The sequence below is a fragment of the Carcharhinus amblyrhynchos genome, chromosome 34 (genome assembly GCF_965287045.1).
Source record: "Carcharhinus amblyrhynchos chromosome 34, sCarAmb.v2.hapA, whole genome shotgun sequence".
Classification (NCBI taxonomy): Eukaryota; Metazoa; Chordata; class Chondrichthyes; order Carcharhiniformes; family Carcharhinidae; genus Carcharhinus; species Carcharhinus amblyrhynchos.
The window spans coordinates 22,081,280-22,108,052 of record NC_137357.1 but is presented as its reverse complement, the minus strand read 5'-3'; the positions used below and the strand labels follow the sequence as shown (position 1 = coordinate 22,108,052).

Genomic DNA, 26,773 nt, shown 5'->3' with positions numbered 1-26,773 from the left:
TTTCAGTCACTGTTATGTATGGGAAAATGTGTTGAAATAATAATCATGGAATCTGTTATAAAGCTAGGAATGCTGGTCAGGATGGTCCCCTACGTTTAATGTTCACAGAGACAAGAGGTATCTGAAGGATGATATTTATTCAGTACTGCACTGTGATGGCAGTCCGGAGCATGTGCACTCTCCGTTTTGAAAAATATACTCTGTAGTAGCAGTATTGAATTTGTTGACAGTTCAATATTTAGTCCTGGGGCATGGTCCTGTGGGGAGTGGGTGGAGCAATTCTTCTGTCGGTGGATATTGGAATATGTTCTGCACTTGAAGATTTTGTCATGCTCTGTTTATTCCATTCCAAAGATGACTTCCAGTCAGAAATATGAGGAAAAGGGTTGGGAAACAAATTACTATGATGGAAGGAGATGGGATGATGTTTGAGACTTTACCTCAATGTACCTTGCTTTAATTAATTATTATTTATTTTGTGACATTCAATGTCAATTTTTTTCTTTGTAGTATCCCTATGAAGTACCTTGGAATGTTTTGTTCAAGACACTATGGTTAGAAATTATGCTGTTTGGAGCAATGGAAAAAACTTTGAACTCGTATAAAAATATCTTGGAGCAAGTTGCAATTACCAGCTGTAATTGTAGTCAAATAAATAAACTATGTCTCTCATTAACAGGCAAAAGGAAATCACAAGATGATCCCTTGCGTGAAATGACAATATCATCAGTCAAAAAACAAGATCGAAGCACCAAGCAGTTATTTTGTCGACGGCTATTACAAACAAATAACAGACCTCATGTACCACTAACTTTACAAGAAAAAAAAAGATTGCAAGTTCACAAATTAGTGAAACATCAATCCAGAACACAGCAAAAAGGATCAGATGAAGCATCTAAAAATGTAGCTGTAGATGAACTGCTAACTGCATCGTTAGAGCTGGGCCTCCAGTCTGAACACTTAACTCAGACGAATGAATTGTTATGGAGACCTGTTGCTTTAGCAAGTAAAGGTAACTTTTTACTCTCCCCTGTGTTTACAGGACTTGGTTTGCATGGATTCTTAATGTGATAGCATACTACAGCACAACTATTAAATGAGCCACTTTGAAGTGCTGATTGTGTTGGTGAAAGCACCCAGCACTGAAATTGGAACAAAGAAATTGGACAATAAACTGTTCTTTATTTCTTTGTTTCATCATTTTCTGAACTTGCGGATTCTTTGTGGTTCTCATGTCCTTCATCAGCCCCCCAGTACTTTATCAAATATCCAGCTTTGCATGTAAATATAAACAGTGAATGTTGCATTTTGTCATGGGCAGAGTCAGTGTTGAGTTTAAACGTGTTCTCACCGTTGCTCTTGGCAGAAGGATTTACAACAATGCTGAGTAGCAGGAACTACAACTGATTACTTTCAATTCTCCCAAACCTGTTATTGAGGCTACTTTTAGAATGAAACCAGAAATTTGTTAGAAGTTTTGAGCAAATCTGTGAATCCAAGCACATACATAGACAAAGCTTGTATCCCTGTATTTGAATTGGTAGTTTTTTTTTCCCCTTTTTTAGGCACAACAGTTGGTCGAGATGATGAGGGGAGGGCTTTATTTTGTGCAACACCTGGTGATTGTGCACCTTGCGGTAGTGGTGACAATATTGCAAATAAACAGGAAGACCAACTGATGAAAGCGGACAAGGAGCAAGCTCGTGCAATGGTTTTAATTAATGCAAAAACACCCTCCACTCTATTGGGTTCTGCAAACCAACTGGAAATTGCAGCAGAAATGTTCGACTGGAAGTCAGCAGGTAATTTGTAACAGAAAGAAATGGAGAAACTTCACATGTCGTCTTAAGTTGTGTTTGTCGGGATGCTGCACTTGGCTTTCCTTGGACTCCAGAGCACGCATATCGTCTGATGTTTTTTATTTTTGTTCAATCACACGGTGCTTGAAATGTGCATGCTTGTTAATGTTTGGAAATGATTAGGTTTGGGATGTAACTTCACTGTCAGATTTCTGTACCATCAATTCCTGTATGAAAAATGGCTCCGGAAGCAGGACATAGCTGGTTAGTGGGGATAACAGGTATCTATGGTGTAGTACCTGAGTAGTAGTCAGTTTATTTCTAGCAAAGCAACCAACTGTTTTCGGATTGACAAGTAGTGAAGACCGAACAGTGTACAATTTGATGTTGAAGACATTTTAGATGTCTGAAATGTTCTTTTAGCAGCTTTAAAGTAACCAAACAAATACTTTACTTGGGTTGCTTTTTGAAAATAATGTTAAAAGTACAAAATGAAAAGCTCAAGCAGAATGTCTTTTTTTGAGCAATACTTAGGTTCTGTTATAATTATCAGGAGTTAAAAGAAGGACTAAGGATAGGGCAGGGGAGTGGGGAGAGCTGAGTTTCTCTTGAGCAGGTGCAGATAGGAGGCCATTCAATCAATCCTATGTTGTAACCAGGACAATGTACCTGATCAACAACCCTGCCAATTTTCTGGGTGTTACATTTAAGGATTTAGCTTGCTAATTTGACCCATTCTCTGTTGATCTAGATCTGTGCTGGGGACGACTGACTGGTATTGCTGCAGTATTAATAAATAAAATGACAATCTTTTACCTACAAGGTGTCTGCTAAAAGTCCATGTTTGTGATATCAGAAAGTGCTGCCATCTTAGATATCCTTCCCTTTCAAGTTTGGAGGCTTGTATCTGATAGAATAATTTCCAAAAAAGCATCAGAAATGCATATTGTTTCAGCATTTGACTGGTCAAAATGCATGATCTGTATAATATTTCCTTAAATTTGTGTTACAGAAAAGTTCCCTGCACAGAGGAAGAGATTTTCTCGGCGAGTATCTTCTGTTGGAGCCCGAGGATCCCCGGAAACCAATAGTCTTATCCGCTATATAGCCAAACAGAGAATGCAGCCACAGGTATAATTCAGAAATTGGCATTGCTCACAATTACCCCATAGGACTTTATGGCTGAGGTCGTCCCAAAAGTCAGGGGAGGCAGTGGCGTAATGGTATTGCCACTGGAGTAATGCCCTGAGGACCCGGGTTCATGTCCTACCACAGCAGATGGTGAAATTTGAAATCAATCAATCTGGAATTAAATGTTTCATGACATTGACATCATTGTTGATTGTCGTAAAAACCATCAGATTCACAAATGTCCTTTGGGGAAAGAAATCAGCTGTCCTTACATGGTTTGGCCTACATGAGACTCCAGATCCACAGCAATGTGGTTGACTCTTAAATGCCCTCTAAAATGGATGGGCAGTAAACACCACCCAGCGACACTCATTCACCGTAAATTAATTAAAAAGAAATTAAATAAATATCCTTGGAACTTTGCAGTTTGATCCATGATCTTTGCTGGGTTAACTGATTTGAGCCAGATCAGAAATGGGCTGCCAAAATTGTCTTTTGTGCCACGGTTGAACATGGTGCTTCTGGGCTGGACTGTGGTAGATGGGGAGAAACTGTTCCTGCTTGAGAACGAATCAAGAATGAGAGGGCACAATTTAAAGTGATTTGCAAAAAATCACTTTTGTAAAATGAGAAAAATTTCTCACATAACAAGTAGCTGGAATCTGTGATGCACAGTCTGGAAGTGTGGTGGAGGCAGATTCAATCAAGGGTTTAGATGATTACATAGAACATTACAGCGCAGAACAGGCCCTTCGGCCCACGATGTTGCGCCGACCAATTAAGAAAAAAGCAATGACCCTCTAACCTAAACCAATCCCTTTCCATCCATAAACCTATCCACGGACCTCTTAAACGCCCCCAAACTAGGCGCATCTACAACTGCAGCAGGCAGGGCATTCCATTCCCCCACCACCCTCTGGGTAAAGAACCTACCTCTGACATCCGTCCTATAACTACCACCCCTTAATTTAAAGCTATGTTCCCTCGTGCTAGCTTTCTCCATCCGAGGAAAAAGGCTATCACTGTCCACCCTATCTAAACCTCTAATCATCTTGTATGTTTCAATAAGGTCTCCTCTTAGCTGCCTTCTTTCCAACGAAAACAACCCCAAATCCCTCAGTCTCTCCTCATAGGACCTTCCCTCCATACCAGGCAACATCCTGGTAAACCTCCTCGGCACCCAAATAATTTTTATTACTGCCAATCAGCCTAACAGCACATCTTTGGGGTGTGGGAGGAAACCGGAGCACCTGGAGAAAACCCATGCAAGCACAGGGGGAATGCACAAACTCCCACAGACACCGGCCCAAATCCAAAATTACTATATAGAAAATTGCACAGGGATGTGAGGAATGGCAATAAGCCATGATGCTTGTTTGGAGAGCTGGCACAGTCATGCTGGACCACATAGCCTCATTTTCCATAACAATTCAGTAACTACACCTGACATGTTATGACCTTTTATATGGAAGAGTGCAGTTTGAACAAGTTGTATATTGCTGAGCCATGACTGAGAGGAAGTGATTTGTGTGTCCATAATAGAATCCTATAACCCATCAGTCTTGGTTTGATTTGATTCAAGCTAGGCATTCACCTGCTGCGGTCTCTCATTCTCCAGATGCTAAAAAAGAGATTTTGCAGAACCTCAACGATCTTACTATTAATTGATTCAGTGATTTTTTTTTTTGGAATCCCAGAAAGTTGCAATGCTGAAGAGCAAGATGGCAGGATTCATGGACACATTTGAAGTTTTAGAACAGGGTGAGAGGAAAATGTCCACCCCAGAGCAACTGCATCTCTCTGATTTGCAACAAACTGGTAGGATTATAATACATAACATGACATGAGCAAAGTTATTCAGCAATGGATGTTAGAATCTGAATGAAGTCATAAATGTTCGCATTTAAACTTGAGATAAATGTGTTTTGAATTGTGTTCGCTGCTAATTCATTTAGCAAATCAACCACAAGCTGTGTCACTGATCATGCTGATCACAAAATAAGGATTAAATTTTGGTTTGTGTTGTTTATTGATTTCAGCTGAGTTAATAGTATGACTGGCACATTGTACCTTTCCTTTTTACAGGCGATGACTGATCAGTGTTTGCAGCATTTTCTGTGAGCGGACTGGCCATGACATTGTGGTACAGGAAGACATTCAAGTCAGAGTGCACATAAGCATGTAGCAGTAGTAGAAGACAGTATTGTGAGGGGAATTGACACTGTTCTCTGCAGCAAAGAGCCAGGGTCCAGATAGCTGTGTTGCATCCACACGCCAAGGTTTGGGACTTCTGCTCCTGGCGGACTTGTTATCCATGTAGATACCAACCACATAGGTAGAATGAAGAAAGAGGTTCTGCATGGAGACTTTGAGGAACCAGGCACTTAAGTTAAACAGAATCTCCAAAGCTATAATCTCTGGGTTATTACCTGAGCTGTGTACAAATTGGTTAGAAGGTTAATCTGGGGCTCAAAGACTGCTGTGGGAGAAGTGCATTTCGCTTTGTGGGAGACTGTCACCAGAGGTGGTAAACTCGGGGGCTCGACCATTTGGGCGGCCTGAATTTGATCTATGCTGGGATCGGTGTTTTTGCAAATCGAAGTGGAGAGGGCTTTAAACTAAGTGGGGGGGCGCACAACAATGAGAGGGGATACACAGCTGTACAACGGAAAATAATATTGCAGTATTGTAAAACAGCTATTCAGATAAGAATACTCTTAAGTGTGACAGGAAGGACAATGTACAAACATAAAAAGCAACATATGGGTCCAACAGGTGAAAAAATCGTAAAGGGTCAAAAATAATGGTTCTTTACTTAAATTAATTAATGGTAGAAATTGAGGTTTTTGTGTATGAACTTATTAGCCATGACAGAGTTGTGGTTACAAGGAGGTCAAAGCTGGGGCTAAATATTAAAGGGTATGTGCCTGTTCGTGAAGACAAGCAGGAAGGAATAGGTGGCGGGGTAGTTTTTTTACTATGAGATGAAGTAAGTACGATAGCAATAAATGAGATTAAATTGGAAGATGTGGAATCCATATGTGTACAGGAGAAATACAAGGAGAAGAAGGCACTAGTGGGAGTAGTCTGTCTGCCCCGTTTCAGCCTGTATTATTGGATAGCAAATAAATGAGCAGATAATGAGGGCGTGCAAAAAGCTCCATATTTGCGTATGTAAGGATGAAAAAAACAATGTTCAGTTGGGTCGCTTGAGGGTTACGAGGTAGCTAGGAATGAGTTTAAAAAAAGGGCTTAGGAGAGCTAGGAGGGGGCATGAAAAGTCCTTGGCTTTTTACTCTTATATGAGAAATAAAAGAATGACCAGGGTGAGGTTAGGGCCAGTCAGGGATAGTAGTGGGAACTTGTGCATTGAGTCAGAAGAGATAGGTGAGGCATTGAATGAATACTTTTCTTTTGTGCTCACTAAGGAGAGGGGCCATGTTTTTGAGGGTATATGTGATGGAGGAGGTAGATGTTCTGAGAGAAGATGTATTAGCAATTTTGAAACGTCTGAGGGTCGATAACTCCCCTGGGCCTGATGGGATACATCCTAGGATACTTTGGGAGGTAAGGGATGAGATCGCGGAGCCTTTAGCTTTGATCTTTGAGCCCTCTCTATCCACGGGGATTGTGCCTGAGGACTGGAGAGTGGCGAATGTTGTTCCTCTCTTCAAGAAAGGAAACAGGAATGACCCTGGTAATTATATGCCAGTTAGTCTTACTTCAGTGGTCGGTAAGTTGATGGAAAGGGTCCTGAGAGATAGGATTTATGATTTGGAAAGATGCAGTTTAATCAGGGATAGTCAGCATGGTTTTGTGAGGAGTAAATCCTGCCTCTCAAATTTGACTGAATTCTTTGAGGAGGTAACTAAGTGTGTAGATGAAGGTAGGGCAGTTGATGTCGTATACGTGGATTTTAGTAAGGCGTTTGATAGGCTCATGAAAAGAGTAAGGAGGTGTGGGATAGAAGGAAATTTGGCCAATTGGCTGAGTAACTGGCTGTCTTGTAGAAGCCAGAGGGAAAATTTTCAGACTGGAGGCTAGTCATCAGCTGTGAATACACCATTTGAGAATATTTCATGACTCACAACAAAGATATCCCAGCGAAGAAGGAGGATTTTAGGAAGGCGGTAAATGAACCATGATTAAGCAAGGGAATTAAGGATAGCTTTAAACTGAAAGAGGAAACATATGATGTGGCAACGATTATTGGTAAGGAAGAGGACTGGTCGAGTTTTCAACATGAACAAAAGATGGCCAAAAAATAATAAAGTGGGGGAAGATAAACTGTGATGGTAAAGTTGCAAGTAATATTAAAATGGACAGTCAGCACTTCTTTAAATAGATAAAAAGGATGAGAGAGGTTGAAGTGAACATAGGCCTCTTAGAGAATGAGACTGAGGAAATAATACAAAAAAGTTAAATAAAGGCTTTGCGTCAGTCTTCCCGGTCGAAGACAAAGAGCGTTCCAAAAATAGTAAATAATCTGGGGCAAAAGTGGGGGAGGAAATAGATACAATAACTATCGCTCAAGGAAGACGTACAAGGGAAACTAATGGGACTAAAGATTGATAAGTTCCCAGGATGTGATGGGTTGCATCCTAAAATATTAAAGTATCTACAGAGATGGTGGATGCAATGTGAGGAACAGTCCCGTGAGGCTGCTGCATAATTTTTGACAGTTCGTGTAATTGTCATCAGGACTAGAGGCACAGCCTCTAGATAAGTGGGGGGAGCAGTTTAGATCGGAGTTGAGGAGGAACTTCTTAACTCAAAGGGTGGTGACTCTCTGGAATTCTCTGCCCTTTGAAGCGCTAAATATATTTAAGTCATGGGTAGATAGGTTTCTGATAGATAAGGGAATTAAGGGTTATGGGGAGAAAGCGGGAAAGTGGAACTGATCCACATCAGCCATGATCTTATTGAATGGCGGGGCAGGCTCGAAGGGCTAGATGGCCTACTCCTGCTCCTATTTCTTATGTTCTTATTGTTGTGCTAAAATGGATAAACCCTTTGGAATAGGGGAATTAATACTGATGAAAGGCATGGTCAATATATTGGTACATTGCTTGTTCCCGTTTTGAGGTTTAAAAAAAAGACACAGAAGAAAATTGTAACAGAGCCATAATAAAGCTGGTGGTATTCAGCAGGCAGCATATCTGGTGAGAGAAACAGTTAATTTAGTACTTGTTGACTTTTCACCATCTTTTTTGACAGCAGTACAGATGTGCTTGGGATTTCCACCTTTTCTATATGTTTATAAGTTTGGAGAAATGAACAAAACATTGAAATAATTTTGATGTTTTAGGTGCAAGTCCTGCAAAGAAACGTGATTGCATTCTTTCACTGAGTGACAGTAAACCACCAGTAAAGAAAAAAGCTACTTTCAGAGGAGAGCTGAGTCCTGAGGTGTTTGATAAAAGTCTGCCATCCAACACCCCTTTATGCAAAGGAGAAATGCCAGTCTGTCAGAAGGTCGTCATAAGTGAAGGTCCTTCCTCAGCTCGAAAACACAGTTTCAATGCCCAACTTCGTTTGGAAGATGAAATGGTAAATTTCTGTAATTTGGATGAGCCCCTATTGAAATTGGGAGAACAGGTTTTGTGGGATCTGAAGTTTTATAAGCGCTAACATCGAGCAGCAGAGCAAAAAAGTAAAGATGAATTCGTGCAGCTTACGGCAAAGTCAATCTATGAATATTGTGCCCGGTGTGAGGTGAGCTTTCGGTTCCATCAATGTGAAGTATGACATGTTGGAATAAAAAATATTCACACTGCAACAATATAGGAATGATGTGAAATACTTAGAGCAGAGGGAAAAATGCATCTGGGATGTTAGACTTGATACTCGAATACTTCAATGATTTTATGCTGCTCTAAAGAAGCAACCAAAACATGCTGAATCATGTTTGCTGCTGAAGCGCCACAGCACTCTGGCCAGAGTATTGTGCTCACATCTGCCCATTAAAGTTAAAATACTTGAATGAATGTGCTCAGATGAGTGTCATGAGGCTGAAGTTAATGCCAGGGATTTAATTATGAAGGAGATGAAACAAATCTGAAAGATATCATCAAGGAGATCAAAATCCACTGAAGTATTTGAAATTAATCCTAAACAATAGAACATGAGACAAAAATGGCAAAAGAAAAAGTTGAGGACTGACGGAAGAAAGGTGGAAGTTCATATAAGGATTGATAAAGCTGTGGGATGGTCTGCTTATTGGAAGTTGGAGGTGGAAATTCTGGAATGACCAGTATGAAGTGACTAGTGGGAAGTGTTTGTTTTTAACTGATTGATCTACATAGAACTCTACAGCACAAACAGGCCCTTTGGTCCACAAGTTGCGCCGATCATATCCATTCCTGCCAGGCCATAGAACTATCTATAACTCCCAATCCCGTTAAATCCCATTTACTCATCCAGAAGTCTTTTAAAAGACCCAGCGTTCACCTCTACCACCGCTGACGGCAGCCGATTCCACTCACTCACCACTCTCTGAATGAAAAACTTACCCCTGACATCTCCTCTGTACCTGCTACCCAGCACCTTAAGCCTGTGTCCTCTCGTAGCGACCATTTCAGCCCTGGGAAATAGCCTCCGAGAATCCACCCTATCCAAATCTCTCAACATTTTATAAACCTCTATCAGGTCACCTCTCAGCCTTCGTCTCTCCAGGGGGAAGAGACCTAGTTCCCTCAACCCATAAGGCATGCCTCCCAATCCAGGCAACATCCTTGTAAATCTCCTCTGCACCCTCTCAATAGCTTCCACGTCTTCCTGGAGTGAGGTGACCAGAACTGCACACAGTACTCAAGTGGGAAAGCTGGACTGAATGATTTTGAATACTCAATTATCCATTAAGTAGGATTTTAGAGTGGTATGTTTGAAACATGTTTTGATGCACTTTTAGAAGTGGCTGTTCGGAGCAGTTTTCAGTTATCATTTTTTAAACTGACAGGTGAGGTCACATAGCTTCATTTGGGTCTTTGGATATTATCATGCATGCAAGTTGATGGGGTTTTGGTTTAATATTCTTGATGTTGGGACAGACCATTTGTCAGCACAGCAAACCCATCAGTACTCTATAGGAGCGTTTCACATAGTGTCTGTGCTCCACGGAGTTCAACCTTGCCACAAAGGTTCTTGATCTTACATCAACTAGATGTGTAAATATCTGAAGTTTCAGGAAATGTTTGTGGTACTCTCAACTAGGAAGAAAATGCAGAGTATAACCTGACCACTTAAACTTATTTTCCCAGCCCACTTCCAATACTCTGGCTAACAATGATATCAGTCCTGTGAATGACCATCATGACAAATCATGGAAACTGCTTAGAAAATTGGCAGGTAAGTTAAATGAATCTTAATAGTTGTTTTAGAAACCTGTTGTTGTGTGGTCAACTTTTGTCTTGTCACTGAGAGAGCTGAGTTTATTTGTGAATTGAAGGGAATGTCTGCAGGGTGTTGTATCATGGAAGGTAAAGCTGACCCTGACTACCTTTAACTGAAAGTGGAAAAGTGCACACTTTTCAGAAAGGATCACTGGAGCAAGAACATTCGCCTGCTTTTTGTTTTGTTGTATTTTGACTTTATCAAGTTTGAGGGAGGTGCTCTGACCAAGATTAATTGCAGATTCCCAAATGCTCAGAGAATTTCAAAATTTGAAATAAGTTGCAGAAGTTAAGAGATGAAATTTAGTTTCATAGTTCAATACTGCCCGAAAGAGATATTTATTAACTGAGCCAAAAGATTTGATACTGCAGAATATTGTTCAATTTGCTTCCAATTGTTTTAGTACTTCTTTCATCTTCAGTGCCTGGTTTTGTTGAACTTCACAGTATTGGGAAGAAGGTGGAAAGTGATTTAAGTAGATAGCTTCAATATGGAGCCATGGCTAGACAAGGTGTCACATGCTAAACACCAGCATCCTTAGATTTGTCTGGTTCAATTAAGTATCCTTTTTTATAGACAAAAATACATACTCCAGGTAAACATGCAAGTTTCAGGGTAGTATCAGAAATAATGATTTGAACATAAAAGGGACATTGTATCCTCCTGGAGCTTGACTGGCGTGAATAATGAAAGAAGGTGCCTGATTCATATAGGGTTAACCGCAGACTGAAACCCGGCTGAATGAAGTGTAGCTTTTTTTTAGCTGAAAAGGCTTGGACAAATTAAGAGGACGAGTGGAAGCAAGCTATCCAGCAGTTAGTTGTTTTCTAGCACTGAGCATTAAGGATATTTCTTCCATGTTGGGAACTGAAATCCTTATGTTGTGTAGTACAGCTGCAATCACTTGAATTTTGGAATTTAAAAAATCTGTATCTTGACTCTAGTGACCTGGTGGGTTATTTTGGTCACTTGGCATGACACATAATTAATTCTTGGATTCAGTTCAGTTTGATCTCTTTTGTGGCAGCAATTGCTACCGTTATTTCACAGCTCTGGATCTGGGAAAGAAAAACTTAGTCAAGATTATTCGCCACTGTCCAGTGACTCCTGCTATAAGGTGGCACAGTATGGAAAGACAGTAAGGAGTCTGACAACACCGGGTTTAAGTCCAACCGATTTATTTGATAGTAAACTCACAAGCTTTCGAGGTTAACTTCTTCGTCAGGTGAATGGAGAGCTCTGGCCTCAGACAGAGCATATAAAGCACAGACAGTTTACAGATTACTGATTAGAATATGAATCTTTACACCTAACCTGCCGTTCAAGTCTTAAAGTGGCCGACAATGTGAGTGGAAGGAGCACTGATCACAGGCTAAAGAGATGTGTATTGTCTCCAGACAGTACAGTAAGTGAGGTTTTGCAAACTCAGGCAAGTCACAGGGGTTACAGATAGTGCGACATGAACCCAAGATCCCTGTTGAGACCGTCCTCGTGTGCGGAACTCGGCTATCAGTCTCTGCAAGTTCTGCGCACGAGGACGGTCTCAACAGGGATCTTGGGTTCATGTCGCACTATCTGTAACCCCCGTGACTTGCCTGGGTTTGCAAAACCTCACTTACTGTACTGTCTGCAGACAATACACATCTCTTTAACCTGTGATCAGTGCTCCTTCCACTCACGTTGTCGGCCACTTTAGGACTTGAACAGCAGGTTAGGTGTAAAGATTCGCATTCTAATCTGTAAACTGTGCTTTATATGCTCTGTCTGAGGCCAGAACATTCCATTCACCTGATGAAAGGACAAACCCCGAAAGCTTGTGACTTGACTATCAAATAAATCGGTTGGACTTAAACCTGGTGTCGTCAGACTTCTTACTGTGTTCACCCCAGTCCAACGCCGGCATCTCCACATCATAGTATGGAAAGTGCAGGACCGGACTGTGACGTACTGCAAGATAGAGTAGCTTGTGATATTCTTTCTCTCAGCTCATAAATTAAGAATGGTCACTTGATCTTTTCTTGGAGTACTGCTAATGGCTGTGGAACTTAATTTCCGCATGCTTTTGACAAGGTCCCGCATGGAGGTTAGTTAGGAAGATTCAGTCACTAGGTATACATGGAGAGACAGTAAATTGGATTAGACATTGGCTCAATGGAAGAAGCCAGAGAGTGGCAATGGAGGCCTGTGACTAGTGGTGTGCCACAGGGATCAGTGCTGGGTCATTGTTGTTTGTCATCTATATCAATGATCTGGACGATAATGTGGTAAATTGGATCAACAAATTTGCTGTTGATACAAACATTGGAAGTGTAGCGGACAGTGGGGAAGACTTTCAAAGCTTGCAGAGGGATTTAGACTAGCTAGAAAAATGGCAATTGGAGCTTAAAGCAGACAAGTGTGAGGTATTGCACTTTGGAAGGACAAACCAAGGTAGAACATACAAGGTAAATGGTGGGACACTGAAGAGTGCAGTAGAACAGAGGAATCTAGGAATACAGATACATAATTCCCTAAAAGTGGCGCCACAGCTAGATAAGGTCGCACAGAATGCTTTTGGTACATTGGCCTTTATAAATCAAAGTATTGAGTATAAGAGTTGGAATGTTATGGTGAGGGTGTAAAAGACATTGGTGAGGCCGAATTTGGAGTATTGCGTGCAGTTTTGGTCACCTAATTACAGGAAGGATATTAGTAAGGTTGAAAGAGTGCAGAGAAGGTTTACAAGGATATTGCCGGGACTTGAGAAACTGAGTTACAGAGAAAGGTTGAATAGGTTCGGACTTTATTCCCTGGAGCATAGAAGAACGAGGGAGATTTGATAGCGGTGTATAAAATTATGATGGGTATAAATAAAGTGAATGCAAGCAGGCTTTTTCCTCTGAGGCTAGGGGAGAAGAAACTAGAGGACATGGGTTAAGGGTGAAGGGGAAAAGTTTAAAGGGAATATTAGGTGGGGGGCTTCTTCACACAAAGAAGAAAAGAACAAAAACAGCCCGGGAAACAGGCCCTTCGGCCCAACGAGCCTGCGCCGCCATCTCAACACCACCAGTCCCCCTCTCCACCCATGACCCTTGGCTAATGTTTTATGGCCATCCACATTGAGGGAAACTAATTTAGGGACAATTTATTACTGCCAATCAGCCAGTGGTGGGAGTGTGGAATGAGCTGCCAGATGAAGTGGTGAATGCAGACTCACTTTTAACATTTAAGAAAAGCTTGGAGAGGTACGTGAATGAGAGGGGTGTGGAGGGATATGGTCCAGATGCAGGTCAGTGGGACTGTACAGAAAAATGGTTCGGCACAGCCAAGAAGGGTCAAAAGGCCTGTTTCTGTGCTGTAATGTTCTATGTGATATTGGGAATATGGAAAGGGGCAAAAGATCTGTCAATTGCTTGCTTCTAATTATATTTTTTATTTCAAGTAGGTAACACAGAAGATGGTACTGTCACAACCCACAATGTTGATGAAGAGAGATATTCTCTGGTCCCTATCAATTTTGAATCACTGTCTCCACTATCAGCATGTGCATTTGAGTCAAATCTTCAGAAGAAATACAACAAAACTGATGAATATCCTCATGATATTTTGGAAACGGAAGTCCAAGAACTGAAACAAGAGCTACTGGATACAAGTAGTCCTTCCAGACACCCTCAGAAAGAGAGTGAAGTTGGGGCCAATAATGTCTCTTGCAGAACTGTGATAAATTCAAAGAAAATGGAGTCAGCTAGTCATCTAGAATTGTCAAGAATAAGTGGAAAGTCTGACAAATGTTTTGCCACAATTGGTGACTTGGAATTTTCTGGAATGAAAACAGCATCAACAGTTGAGCTTGATGTGCACCACATGACTTGTATGCTTGATGAAATGTTGAAAAATAGTGACCGTCAGGTCAGTGACCAGGAACAAGCCAGTTCTTGTATTTTGGACACGTGCCCCGTTATTCAGAATGTTAATGGTAAACAAAGAGCTGAAACTGAAGATCTAACAATAAGTGTAGAATTGACAAGTAAAGAAGTAAATCCAAAATCAAAAGAGGAGGTGAAGAATGGAAATCAGGAGCAAGAGTCCAGAAAAGATGAACCCCGCAGATCAACTCGAAAAAAGAGCAATGCTCAGAATATTTCGAAGAATTCAGCTCCAGTACGTGAACTTATATTGCATGTTGATCATTTTGTAACAGTACTGTTTAAGAAGGGAGGGAGCAGCAGACGGGAAATTATAGCTGGTTCACCTGACTTCAGTCATTGGCAAGGTTTTAGAATCCATTATTAAAGATGAGGTGGTGGAGTACTTGGAAGTGCATGATAAAAAAGGACTGAGTCAGTACAGCTTTGTCAAGGGGAGGTCATGTCAAGCAACTCTGTTAGAATTCTTTGAGGTAACCAGGAAATTAGATAGAGAACCAGTGAATGTGATTTATTTTGATTTCCAGAAGGCCTTTGACAAGGTGCCGCATAGGAGACTGTTAAGTAAGTTAAGAACCCATGGCATGGATAGATGATTGGCTAACTGGCAGAAGGCAGACAATGGGGATAAAGGGGCCTTTGTCAGGATGGCAGCCGGTGACTAGTGGTGTATCTCAGGGGTTGGTGCTAGGACCAAAATTTAACACGAGACACAGTAACAATTTGGAAGAAGGAATTGAACGCACTGTTGGTAAGTTTGCAGGTGATGCACAGATATGTCGAGGGACAGTGAGTATTGAGGAAGCAGAGGGGCTGCAGAAGGTTAGGAGGGTGGGAAAAGAAGTGGCAGATGGAATACAATGTGGAAAAGTGTGAAGTTATGCACTTTGGAAAAAGGAATGGAGACATAGACTGTTTTCTAAATGGGAATTGTGTATCAAATCAAACACAAAGAGACTTGGAAGTAATTGTTCAAGATTCTCTTCAGGTTAACGTGCAGGTTCAGTCGGCAGTTAGGAAGGCAAATGCAATGTTGGCATTCATGTCGCGAGGGCTAGAATACAAGAGCAGGGATGCACTTCTGAGGCTGTATAAGGCTCTAGTCAGATTCCGTTTGGAGTATTGTGAGCAGTTTTGGGCTCTGTATCGATGGAAGGATGTGCCGGCCTTGGAAAGGGTCCAGAGGAGGTTCACAAGAATGATTCCTGGAATGAAGAGCTTGTCATATGAGGAATGGTTGAGGACTCTGGGTCTGTACTCATTGGAGTTCAGAAGGATTAGGGGGGATCTTATTGAAACTTACAGGATATGGCGAGGTCTGGGTAGAGTGGACGAGTAGGAAAATTTAGAACCAGAGGGCACAACCTCAGGCTAAAGGGACAATCCTTTAAACCAGAGATGAGGAGGAATTTCTTCGGCCAGAGTGGTGAATCTGTGGAACTCTTTGCCGCAGAAGCCATTGGAGGCCAGGTCATTGAGTGTCTTTAAAACAGAGATAGATAGGTTCTTGATTAATAAGGGGATCAGGGGTATGGGGAAAAGGCAGGAGAATGAGGATGAGAAAAATATCAGCCATGATTGAATGGCGGAGCAGACTCGAGGAGCCAAGTGGCTTAATTCTGCTCCTTCGTCTTATGGTCTTACTTTCAACAAGCCACTCAATTGCTTGTAAAGTTAAGCATTTTCATTGGAAAGTAAGTGAAATTTGACTTTGTCATTCAACTTTAACCAGTGGTCCTGTTGAGTGTGGAAAAATGTTCATTGTATTTGTTTAAAGAATGTGGATGTCACTGCCCAGGCCAACATTTATTGCCTATCCCGAGTTGGCCCTCGAGAAGGTGCTGAAGATTTGCACCTTGACCAAGTCCATGTAGTGTAGAAATACACACAGTGCAATCAAGGAGGAGGTTCCATGATTTTGACCACAACAGGTGGCGGGACATTTCGAAGTCGGGGTGATGGATGACATGGAGGGGCACATTGAGGTAGTGATGCTTCAAAATGTCTGCTGCCCTTCCTTTTAGATGGTCCCCGCTGCCCCTTGCTGTTATCATAGAAAATTACAGCTCAGAAACAGGCCTTTTGGCCCTCCTTGTCTGTGCCGAACCATTTTTTGCCTCGTCCCACTGACCTGCACTTGAACATAAGAACATAAGAACATAAGAAATAGGAGCAGGAGTAGGCCATCTGGCCCTTCGAGCCTGCCCCGCCATTCAATAAGATCATGGCTGATCTGTCGTGGCTCAGTTCCACTTTCCCGCCCTCTCCCCATAACCCTTAATCCCCTCTCTTATCAAAAACCCATCAACCCGCTTCTTAAAAATATTTAGCGAGGCAGCCTCCACCACTTCAATGGGCAGAGAATTCCAGAGATTCACCACCCTTTGAGTGAAGAAGTTCCTCCTCAACTCCGTTCTAAACCACCCCCCCTTTATCTTGAGGCTGTGCCCCCTAGTCCTACTGTCTTTTTTGAGCAGGAAGAGTCTCTCCACCTCTATCCTATCCATCCCATTCATCATCTTATACGTCTCAATGAGATCTCCCCTCATTCTTCTAAACTCTAACGAGTACAAGCCTAGTTTATTCAGCCTCTCCTCATAGCTCAACCCCCTCAACTCCGGTATCAGCCTAGTAAACCTCCTCTGCACTCCCTCCAAGGCCAAAATATCTTTGCGCAGGTGCAGGAACCATATCCCTCCACACCCTTCTCGTCCATGAACCCATCCAAGTTTTTCTTGAATGTTAAAAGTGACCCTGTGTTTACCACTTTATCCGGCAGCTCATTCCACACTCCCACCACTCCCCCTAATATTCCCTTTAAACTTTTCTCCTTTCACCCTTAACCCATGCCCTCTGGTTTTTTTTCTCCCCTAGCCTCAGTGGAAAAAGCCTGCTTGCATTCACTCTATCTATACCCATCAAAATCTTATACGCTTCTATCAAATCTCCTCTCATTCTTCTCCGCTCCAGGGAATAAAGTCCTAACCTATTCAATCTCTCTCTGTAACTCAGCTTCTCAAGTCCCGATGACATCCTTGTGAACCTTCTCTGCACTCTTTCGACCTTATTTACACTCTTCCTGTAACTAGGTGACCAAAACTGTACACAGTACTCTAAATTCGGCCTCACCAATGCCTCATATAACCTCACCATAACACTCCAACTTTTGTACTCGATACTCCGATTGATAAAGGACAATGTACCAAAAGCACTCTTTACGACCCTATCCACCTGTGACGTCACTTCTGGTGAATTCTGTACCTGTATTCCCAGATCCCTCTGTTCAACTGCACTCTTCAGAGTCCTACCATTTAGCCTGTATGTTCTACTTTCGTTTGTCCTACCAAAGTGCAATACCTCACACTTGTCTGCGTTAAATTCCATTTGCTATTTTTCAGCCCATTTTTCTAGTTGGTCCGAGTCCCTCTGCAAGCTTTGAAAGCCTCCCTCACTGTCCACTGCACCTCCAATCTTTGTATCATCAGCAAATTTGCTGATCCAATATACCACATTATCGTCCAGATCATTGATATAGATGACAAACAACGACGGACCCAACAGCGATCCCTGCGGCACTCCACTCGTCACAGGCCTCCACTTAGAGAAGCAGTCCTCCACAACCACTCTCTGGCTTCTTCCACAGAGCCAGTGTCTAATCCAATTTACAACCTCCCTATCTATACCTAGCGACTGAACCTTTCTAACTAACCTCCTATGAGAGACCTTGTCAAAGGCCTTGCTGAAATCCACGTAGACGACATCCACCGCCTTCCCTTCATCCACTTTCCTGGTGACCTCCTCAAAAAACTCTAATAGATTGGTCAAACATGACCTACCACGCACAAAGCCATGTTGACTCCCCCTAATAAGTCCCTGTCCATCCAAATATTTGTAGATCCTATCCCTTATCACGCCTTCCAATAATTTGCCAACCACCGACGTCAAACTTACTGGCCTGTAATCTCCCGGACTTCTTTTGGAACCTTTTTTAAACAGCAGAACAACATGAGCCACCCTCCAATCATTTGGCACCTACCCCGTGATATTAACATTTTAAATATGTCTGCCAGGGCCTCTGCAAGTTCAACACTAGCCCCCCTCAAGGTCCATGGGAATACCCTGTCCGGTCCTGGGGATTTATCCACTCTGATTTGCCTCAAGGTAGCCAGCACCACCACCTCTTTAATCTGTAAAGGTTCCATGACCTCCCTACCTGTTTGCCCTATTTCCATAGGCTCCATGCCTGTTTCCTCAGTAAATACAGATGCAAAAAACCCATTTAGTATCTCCCCCATCTCTTTTGGTTCCATACACAGTCTACCACTTTGGTCTTCAAAAGGACCAATTTTATCCCTCACTATCCTTTTGCTCTTAACACACCTATAGAAGCTCTTTGGATTTTCCTTCACTCTGTCTGCCAAAGCAACCTTGTGCTTTCTTTTAGCCCTCCTGATTTCCCTCTTAAGTAGCTTCTTGCATTTTTTATACTCCTTGAGCATCTGATCTGTTCCTTGCTGCCTGTACATTTCATACAACTCTCTCTTCCTCTTAATCAGTGTTCCAATGTCCCTCGAGAACCAAGGTTCCTTATCCCTATTTACTTTGCCTTTAATTCTAACAGGAACATACAAACTGCACTCTCAAAAATTCTCCTTTGAAGGCCTCCCACTTTCCATTTACATCCTTACCAGAGAACAGCCTGTGCCAATCCACACTTCCCAGATCTCTTCTCATTTCATCAAATTTGGCCTTTTTCCAGTTCAGAATTTCAACCCGAGGACCGGTTGATGTTTCCCAGCCTATTGTGTTTCCTAAGGAGGGCAGTGGCCTGGGAGAGTTTCCTCCATAATGTTTAATTGTGGATTCTGCTGCAGGATTGCGACTAGTTCATCGTTGGCAAAATGGCTATTTTGGCCTGGCTGCGGTGTGTTTTTACTCGTTATATCACTCTCTTTACCTTTCCCCTTGTTTGTCTGGCCTCAATTTTCACTTGAAATGTGGCAAGTATCGAGTACACAATTCAGGTCTTTGTCCTAAACTTGGCGTGTGCCTGGAGAAAGTTGCATAATGTGAGAAATAAATAGGTCTGAATAGCAAGATATTGCAAGGGACTTTACAAATAGTATTATTAGACACGAATTGTCACTTTGCCTCATGGGCATTCAGCAAGGTGATCTCAAGCTCTACAACACGTTATGGAAGAACCAAGAAATGTGGAGGTTTCAGCAGTGAATTCCAAAGCTTGGTACCTAGAAAACTGAAGACATCGCTACCAATGGAGGGGTGAAGGAAATTGGGAATGCATATGAAGCCAGAATTGAAGGAATGTCAAAGAAAGTTTTGGGCTGGAGGAGGTTGAAAAGATGTGGAGCGCAAAGTTGTGAAGGGATTTGAGTACAAGAATTTTAAATTTAGTAACTAAGAAGTCAATAATCTACATTTGCATAATACATTTTTTCTTGGAATATTCCAAAATGGATAATCGCCAAAAGTAAGTGCAGTTGCCAGTACTTTGTAAGCAGATGTGACAGGTAGTTTGCATAAGGCAATATGCATCAAGCAGAATATTCCAAAGTGATTATCCACTATGGAATATTCTGAGAGAAAATGTATTATGTAAATATAGATTATTGACTTTTCAGCTACTAAATTTAAATTCTTGTACTCAAATCCCTTCACAACTTTGCGCTCCACATCATTTCAACCACCTCCAGCCCAAAACTTTCCTAGACATTCCTTCAATTCTGGCTTCATGTGCATTCCCAATTTCCTTCACTCCTCCATTGGTAGCGATGTCTTCAGTTCTTACTATTTACAAATACTATTTGCAGTGATGATTGCATTTCTCAATACACCACTCTGAAGTACTAGCCTTGAATATCAGCGTACATGATGTGTTGAATATTGTACAGTGCAGTGGTCCCTGAATCTGTGATTGAGGGAAGAGTGCTGCTGAGTTAATTTGAATTAATGCTTTCCTGTACCTCCACTGGCAAATTAGATGAATAAAATTGACCACGGCAAAAATGTTTTGCAGGCCACCAAAGGCAGATTTAAACAAAAATTCAAAAAAGAACTTTATGGAAAACGTGAATATGCTTCAAGGAAGCCACTGTTGAGCCCAATCGCAGAGGTCTTGGATAATTGTTCTGAATCAGCAAATTTGCCTGACGGTGATGGAAAGTTGCAACGTGAAGCTTCTAGGAGAACCAGTCTTCTCTGTCTTGAGAGTAAGTATCTTGTAATGTTCGTGGGCAAATACATTTCAAGTTGTTCAAGGTTTTTCATCTCCATGTTGCTGAAGACTAAAGAAGTATGTCTCAATGGGACAAGCAGATTTTTAAAAAATGTATTAAATAATATTCTTGTGTAAAACAAGAATTGAGCATCTTTGTGTCTATGTTGTAGTGACAATTACTGGGAAGACCAGAGTGGACGAGTGTAAAAGAATGAAAGGGGTATTTCTTTAAACTGGACTGAAGGTCATCATGCTACTTACTTCTCAGTCTGTAGTTAGAACATGTTGTAGTTCTGTAGCTAACTCCAGAGCATCTGTCAGACTGCTTTGTCATTGCCCTGCTGCTGTTTCTGGTGGATTTATTTCTGAAATTTGAGATTTTGAACAATAAGGAGAGAAAAATCCAAACAAAATTGTGTGGGCAGCACGGTGGTTAGCACTGCTGCCTCAAAGCACCTGTGTTCAATTCTGGCCCTAGCTGCCAGTCTGGATGGAGTTTGCACCTTCTCCTCTTGTCTGTGTGGGTTTCGCCCGAGTGCTTCAGTTTCCTCCCACACTGCAAAGGCCATGCTAAATTGCCCCTTGGTGTCAGGGGGATTAGCCAAATAAATATGTGGGATGACAGAAATTGGGCTGGATGGAATTGTTGGCAGTGCAGGCTCAATGGGTTGAATGGCCTCCTGCACTGTCAGGATTCTATAAAAAGGCTCATAACAAACTATTCGCTTTCACTAGTTCCTCATTCCATTACAGTACAATCAGACTGTTTGTTTCACTCATACAATGTGGAAAAATTCATGTGCAAGTTATTTGGCAGCATTAAGATTTCAACTATTGTTATTATGTGATGCTGTAACAAAATACCCGGAGGGCTTGAGCAGCTCTCACCAGAAGCTCTCAGCAGCTAGTGGCAGCTCCTCAGCTGTATATGAGCCAACATAGGGTTGAGTGCTGCTCTGGAAAATCATTAAGTTACTTAGCTCTGGTTTTCAGCTTTGGGCTGTCTATGGCTTTTGAGATGAAAAAGCACTACATATTTTCATCAACTTTGAAAGAATGCTGTTGGTTGAAATAAATGGTACTTTTATACATACAGTGCAAGATTGGTTATTTCTCCCTCCATGATTAAAGATCACTGTTAAACTGGCTGCCCTGTGGATGAGTTGGTAATGGTTACATGCTAACATATGAACTAGGAGCAAGAATTGGCCATTCGGCCCTTCAAACATGTTCCACCAATGAAAAGATCATGGCTGTTCTGACTGTAACATCCTGCTGCCTGCAGTAATTCTTCACCCCCTTGTTTATTATCATCGTATTTTCCTTTGCCTTCAAAACATTAAGACTCCTCTTGCACGCCCTTTGAGGAAGGGAGGTCCTCCTCTACTCTGAGAAATATCATCTTATGTCCGCCTTTAATGGTGACCCTCTTATTTTTAAACAGTGAGCCCCAATTTGAGATTGTCCCATAAGAATAAACAACAACATTTCCGCATTCATCCTGTCAAGAACCCTCGAGTCACTTTCTGCTCTTATAAACTCCAGCACATGCATGCCCTGCCTGTACATTTCCTGATATGGCAACACTCCCATTCCAGATATTTGTCTTGTAAACATTGTCTGAACTGCCTCCAAAGTATTTACATCCTTCTTGAAATACAGAGACCAGCACTCTACAGTTTTCCAGATGTGGCCTCTCAAATACCCTATATAAGTGAAGCATGACCTCCCTACTTTTGTACTTGCAATCCCACTTGCAATAAACGATAACATTCTATTAGCTTTCTTAATTATTTGCTGTACCTACATACTAACCTTCTATGATTCAGTTGCCAGACACCCAGGCGCCTCTGCATCTCAGAGCTCTGCAATTTCTCACCATTTAAATAACCTTGTTTTCTATTCTGCCTATCGAGGTGGACAAGTTCATGTTTGCCCATATTTACTCAGTTTTCCAGATCTTTATCACAGATCTCCAGTTAGCCTATCTAAGTGACTATGGGCAGCATGGTGTCACCATCTGTGTGGAATTTGCACGTTCTTCCCATGTCTGCGTGGGTTTCCTCCAGGTACTCTGGTTTCCTCCCACATTCAGAAAGACGTACAGGTTAGGTGTATTGACCCAAACATGCGCTGGAGTGTGACAACTAAGGGAATTTCACAGTAACTTCACTGCAGTGTTAATGTAAGCCTTACTTGTGACTAATAAATAAATAAGTCTCTTTGTAGCTTCCTGCTGTCGTCTTCAACATAATTTCCGATCTATCTTTGTATGCACAGAAAATTTAGCAAACATACCTTCAATCTCTTTATCCAAGTCATTTATATGAATACTTTTCTTCAAAGATCTCCAATAAATTGGGTAAATTTGAGTGTTTTCTTGACTCTGCCTGATTGTCTTGAATTTTTCCAAGTGCTCTGCTATAACATCATTAATGATAGCTTCCAAGATATTCCGTATGATAGATGTTAAGCTAAATGTCTTTTTGAATAAAGGAATTACATTTGCTATTAAACATCTTGCCCGAGTCCAGGAAATTTTGGAAAATTAAAACCAACATATCAAATGTTTCAGTGGCCGCTTCTTTTCAGACTTCAGGATGAAGTGTCATCAGGACTTCAATCCATCAGGTTACCTTTCTGCATTGAGTTAGTTGAGCTCAATTAGAGTGGCACTTGGAAGTGCCAAAGTTAAGCTCTGTACCTTAGCTCAGGAGAGGAATAATAACCCAGATTCAATTAATGGTCATTCTTCAATTACTTCTGTGAGCATTTGTGTAGTGAGACAGCAGATATTGACAGAATCAAGGTTAGCTGTGATAACATTAATTTTAAATAACCCCATGAAGTACTTTTGACTGTTAATTGTAGGTATTGAAGTAATATTTAGATGCTAATCCCATTTATTTCTGAGTCATAATATTTGTGATTTCTATCACAACTGGACTTGCCTGTCTGTAATGCAGTTCTGTACCAATGTGCAACCGTCTGGACTGTTTGTAATAATCTTGTTTCATTGCCAAGCAGGTACTGATATTGGAGGAGAAAGGCAGCAAAGCATGTTCAAATCTGAATGTTCAGCTGAAGGACAGGCTGCTATGCATTCAGTTTGCAAGTCCATAGGTAAAAAAGCACAAAGACTGAGGAGACCACGAAACAGGAGTATGCACTACCTTGAGGCGCAGAGTGTTCAGACATCTGTTGAAAGTGAAACTCAGAAAGGAACTGTTAAGAATGTTGGAGACCACCAGAATGTACTCACAAAATTAAACAAGGATTTAAGTTCTGGTCTTGTAAGTGGGAGTGATGAGTCATCTAAAGTTTCATGTGAAAATGCAGAATACAGCCCATGTGGAGTGAAAGCACTAGAAAGTTCAAGTGATAAGAATCCTGTCAATGACAATAAGAATTCAGCATTCATGAAAAGAAAATCCTTAAAAAAGGAAAGGAGGCATCTTTGTGAAGACTTTACTGTAGTGAAAAATAATCAGCAAGGAATAACTGGTCTGCAAATCCTATGTGAGAGACAGTGTCCAACAGAAGCTGGACTCGCAGAATGTATCAAGGAGACAACGCAAATGAGTGATTGTGATTGCTTTTGTTCTTTGGAACCTGAATCAAATATTGTTGAAGGTATTGAGCTACTACACACAAAGCCAGCTGAAATGAAGGAATTGATTCCTATTAGTAAATATAGTCGAACTGAAGAATCTCATGTAACACCAATTGAGCCATTGTTTGTAGTTCCTGAGCAGAAGGTATGCATCTTATCTCCAGATGCAAGGCAGATGTTTCGAAGCAGATCCCAACGCAGAAATAGCAAATTATTCACTGCAGCAGAACTAGGATGTACAAAACATTTGGAACAGGCAGAAGTCATGAATGTTGGAGAACACCACATTGTAGATGCAAACAGTGAAAATGGAGACCAAGCTGAGAATGTTACATCAAAGGAAGAAGAGGAGAGCTTTTCAGACAAAATGATCACCAAGCAAATTGTTCCCAGTAATAAAAATGATATTAATAAGGTTGGTGAGACCCAAGTAGAAAATGACTCTCAAACTTTGCTCGATAATTCTGGCCGTGATGACTCTTTAGAGACGATAAACAAAAATACGTTTGAGGCTGTTGACCAGTTTGAAATTGGAATAAAATATTCAAATATTTGCACAGAAAATTCAGTGCATGAAAAGAAGAAGGTGAGGCGCAGTGCCCGACTGTCTGGTTTTGTAAATATTGAAGGACTGAGCTGGATAGAAAGAAGCAGCCCTGAACAGCTCTTGGAAAAGAACAAGAGCAGTAAATTGACCAGAAGATCTTTGAGGCTCAGCGAAGCATGGGAAAAACTGGATAAAACTGAAGAGATCGGGAGCAAAACTGACTGCCGATCAAGAATCAGAATACAGAGCCGAAGATCACTTGCGCACACAAGAAATATGGCCACTGATGACTTGGAGGAACCTCCTGAGAAAACTAATATAATTAACTAAGGTGACCTTCAACAATACAAAGGTATTATCATATATCTGGAAAAATAACTTGTATTACTTGGATATTTGTGAGGCTTATTAAAATGTGCGAAATTTTCATTTTCTGCCCAGTTGAAAAATATCCACCAATAAAATTATAAATTCTGTTCTTAAACCTGCATTATGTCTGCATGTAATGTTGTGACTATACCAAGTACATAGGTATAGGTACAGGCATAAGTCTGTCACTGTTAGTGGAATAAATCTAAGGGCTAAATTTGTTCAATATAAAAATGCATATTCGCTTGAGTGCAGCTGTCCATTTCTTTGCCTACACCCTAAAATGTGTTGCAACAGACCAGCAGTAAAATGATAAAATAAATTCACAAGAACACAAGTCAATGATTGCAATGATAAATGAAAAGTGAATTATAACAAATAAACTTTTGAAACTTCATATACAGCATTCCTGTATGGTGTAATAAATGGAAATCAAGGAATATGAGTCGCTGTCCTGAAATGGGTCAAAAATAATGTTTGTTGACATGTTTATTAGTATTTGGACAATTAGCTTTGTTATTATTTTTGTTTTTCCAACTTCTTTGTAGGCACTCAGTCTAGTTCTGTTAGTGCTTGGCATCCAATAGCACCTGAGCCAAAAACTCTTCATTTGTGAGACTGTTATGTTGGCAAAGTATCAGTGAAGGAGAATGCAATGGAAATTTGTTTCTGTCCTCTCCCAACCTTTGAGTACAATTTTTGACTCTGAAACCTAAATAACAATGAAGAACAAGAACCATGGTTGACTTGTAGTCTCTCCACCCCACCTCTCTATTTGCCATCCAGTGGTACTGAGGTCAGTGATGGTAGCTGTAACTCCAAACTAGCTGACATCACTGAACTTAACATTGAACAGGAATTGAATCAGACATCTTATTGCTATTTTGAGTCCTGGCTTTAGCCGTAAGTCCATTGGAAGCTCTAGGTTTGATAGAACTAGCTAAAATTATTATTTGAATTATCTTTGAATCAAATCAAACTCTTTGGCTTTTTTTAAGGCATTGAAGAAATGAAAATTGTCTAACATAGAGTATCCTGACAACAGTTTAAGGAAGATAACTCAAATTGAGGCAACTGGAAAGAGTCCCAGCTTGTTTGTTTAGAAGAAGTTGGTCGTGCTCCTTGTACATTTTCTACCAGTGTAACAGTGTGAAACATGGAACAGGTACTGAATCCCTATATTAGCAGATCCATAAGTATATAATTGAACTCAAAAGATATTTTACTTGACTGCACAATGAAAATGTTTTGAGGTTGTAAGTTTAATTATATAATTTTAGAATGTTGACAGATATGGTTTAGCAATGAAAGACAGGTTGGACTTGTCCGAGCTTCTGTGTGTTTGCAGCCTGAACTACATTGACTCTTCGTGAGTTTAGTGAATTTAGGGTTCAAATGTTATTTGTATATGGTGGTCAAATTGGAAGACTGACTTGAGGAATCCTGCTTCATTGACATGGATTCCCTTGGTCTTTGCTTATTATTGGGGTAAGTGCGTCACCTTCTTGCTGTGAAAGCCTAGAAATATGGAGTAATGCAGAAGTGGGAAGAGATTTTGAAAGTTCGGAATTCTGCTGCTTTTTGTGTGTTTTGCATTCCGATGTGCAAACAGGAAAATTGTCCCCTTAATTTTTTGTTTGCAGTTAATCAACGCTAATTACACTAATGTATCTGGCAGTCAGGAAATTTATGAAGACCATAATCTTGGAGAAAATTGTTATTTGGTTGAATGTATGATTGGACTATTATTTAAATAGTAAGAAGTGGACTATTATTTAA

General features: G+C 41.0%; 1 protein-coding gene across 2 annotated transcripts in view; it reads left to right on the top strand.

Annotated features, from left to right (window-relative positions):
* LOC145361425 (uncharacterized) overlaps nt 1-25,392 on the top strand; it is a 37,107-nt gene extending 11,715 nt beyond the window's left edge. Inside the window, exons 7-15 of one of the 2 annotated variants that reach the window (XM_080217167.1) lie at nt 680-1,012; nt 1,566-1,802; nt 2,812-2,930; nt 4,628-4,748; nt 8,239-8,480; nt 10,190-10,277; nt 13,747-14,462; nt 20,265-20,457; nt 23,493-25,392. In XM_080217167.1, coding sequence (XP_080073293.1) covers nt 680-1,012; nt 1,566-1,802; nt 2,812-2,930; nt 4,628-4,748; nt 8,239-8,480; nt 10,190-10,277; nt 13,747-14,462; nt 20,265-20,457; nt 23,493-24,955 — 3,512 coding nt within the window. In that variant the 3' untranslated portion in view covers nt 24,956-25,392. Of the gene's footprint in view, nt 1-679; nt 1,013-1,565; nt 1,803-2,811; nt 2,931-4,627; nt 4,749-8,238; nt 8,481-10,189; nt 10,278-13,746; nt 14,463-20,264; nt 20,458-23,489 lie in introns of both variants that reach the window. The other variant, XM_080217166.1, reaches the window with a different exon arrangement.
* The last annotated feature ends 1,381 nt before the right edge of the window (nt 25,393-26,773 follow it).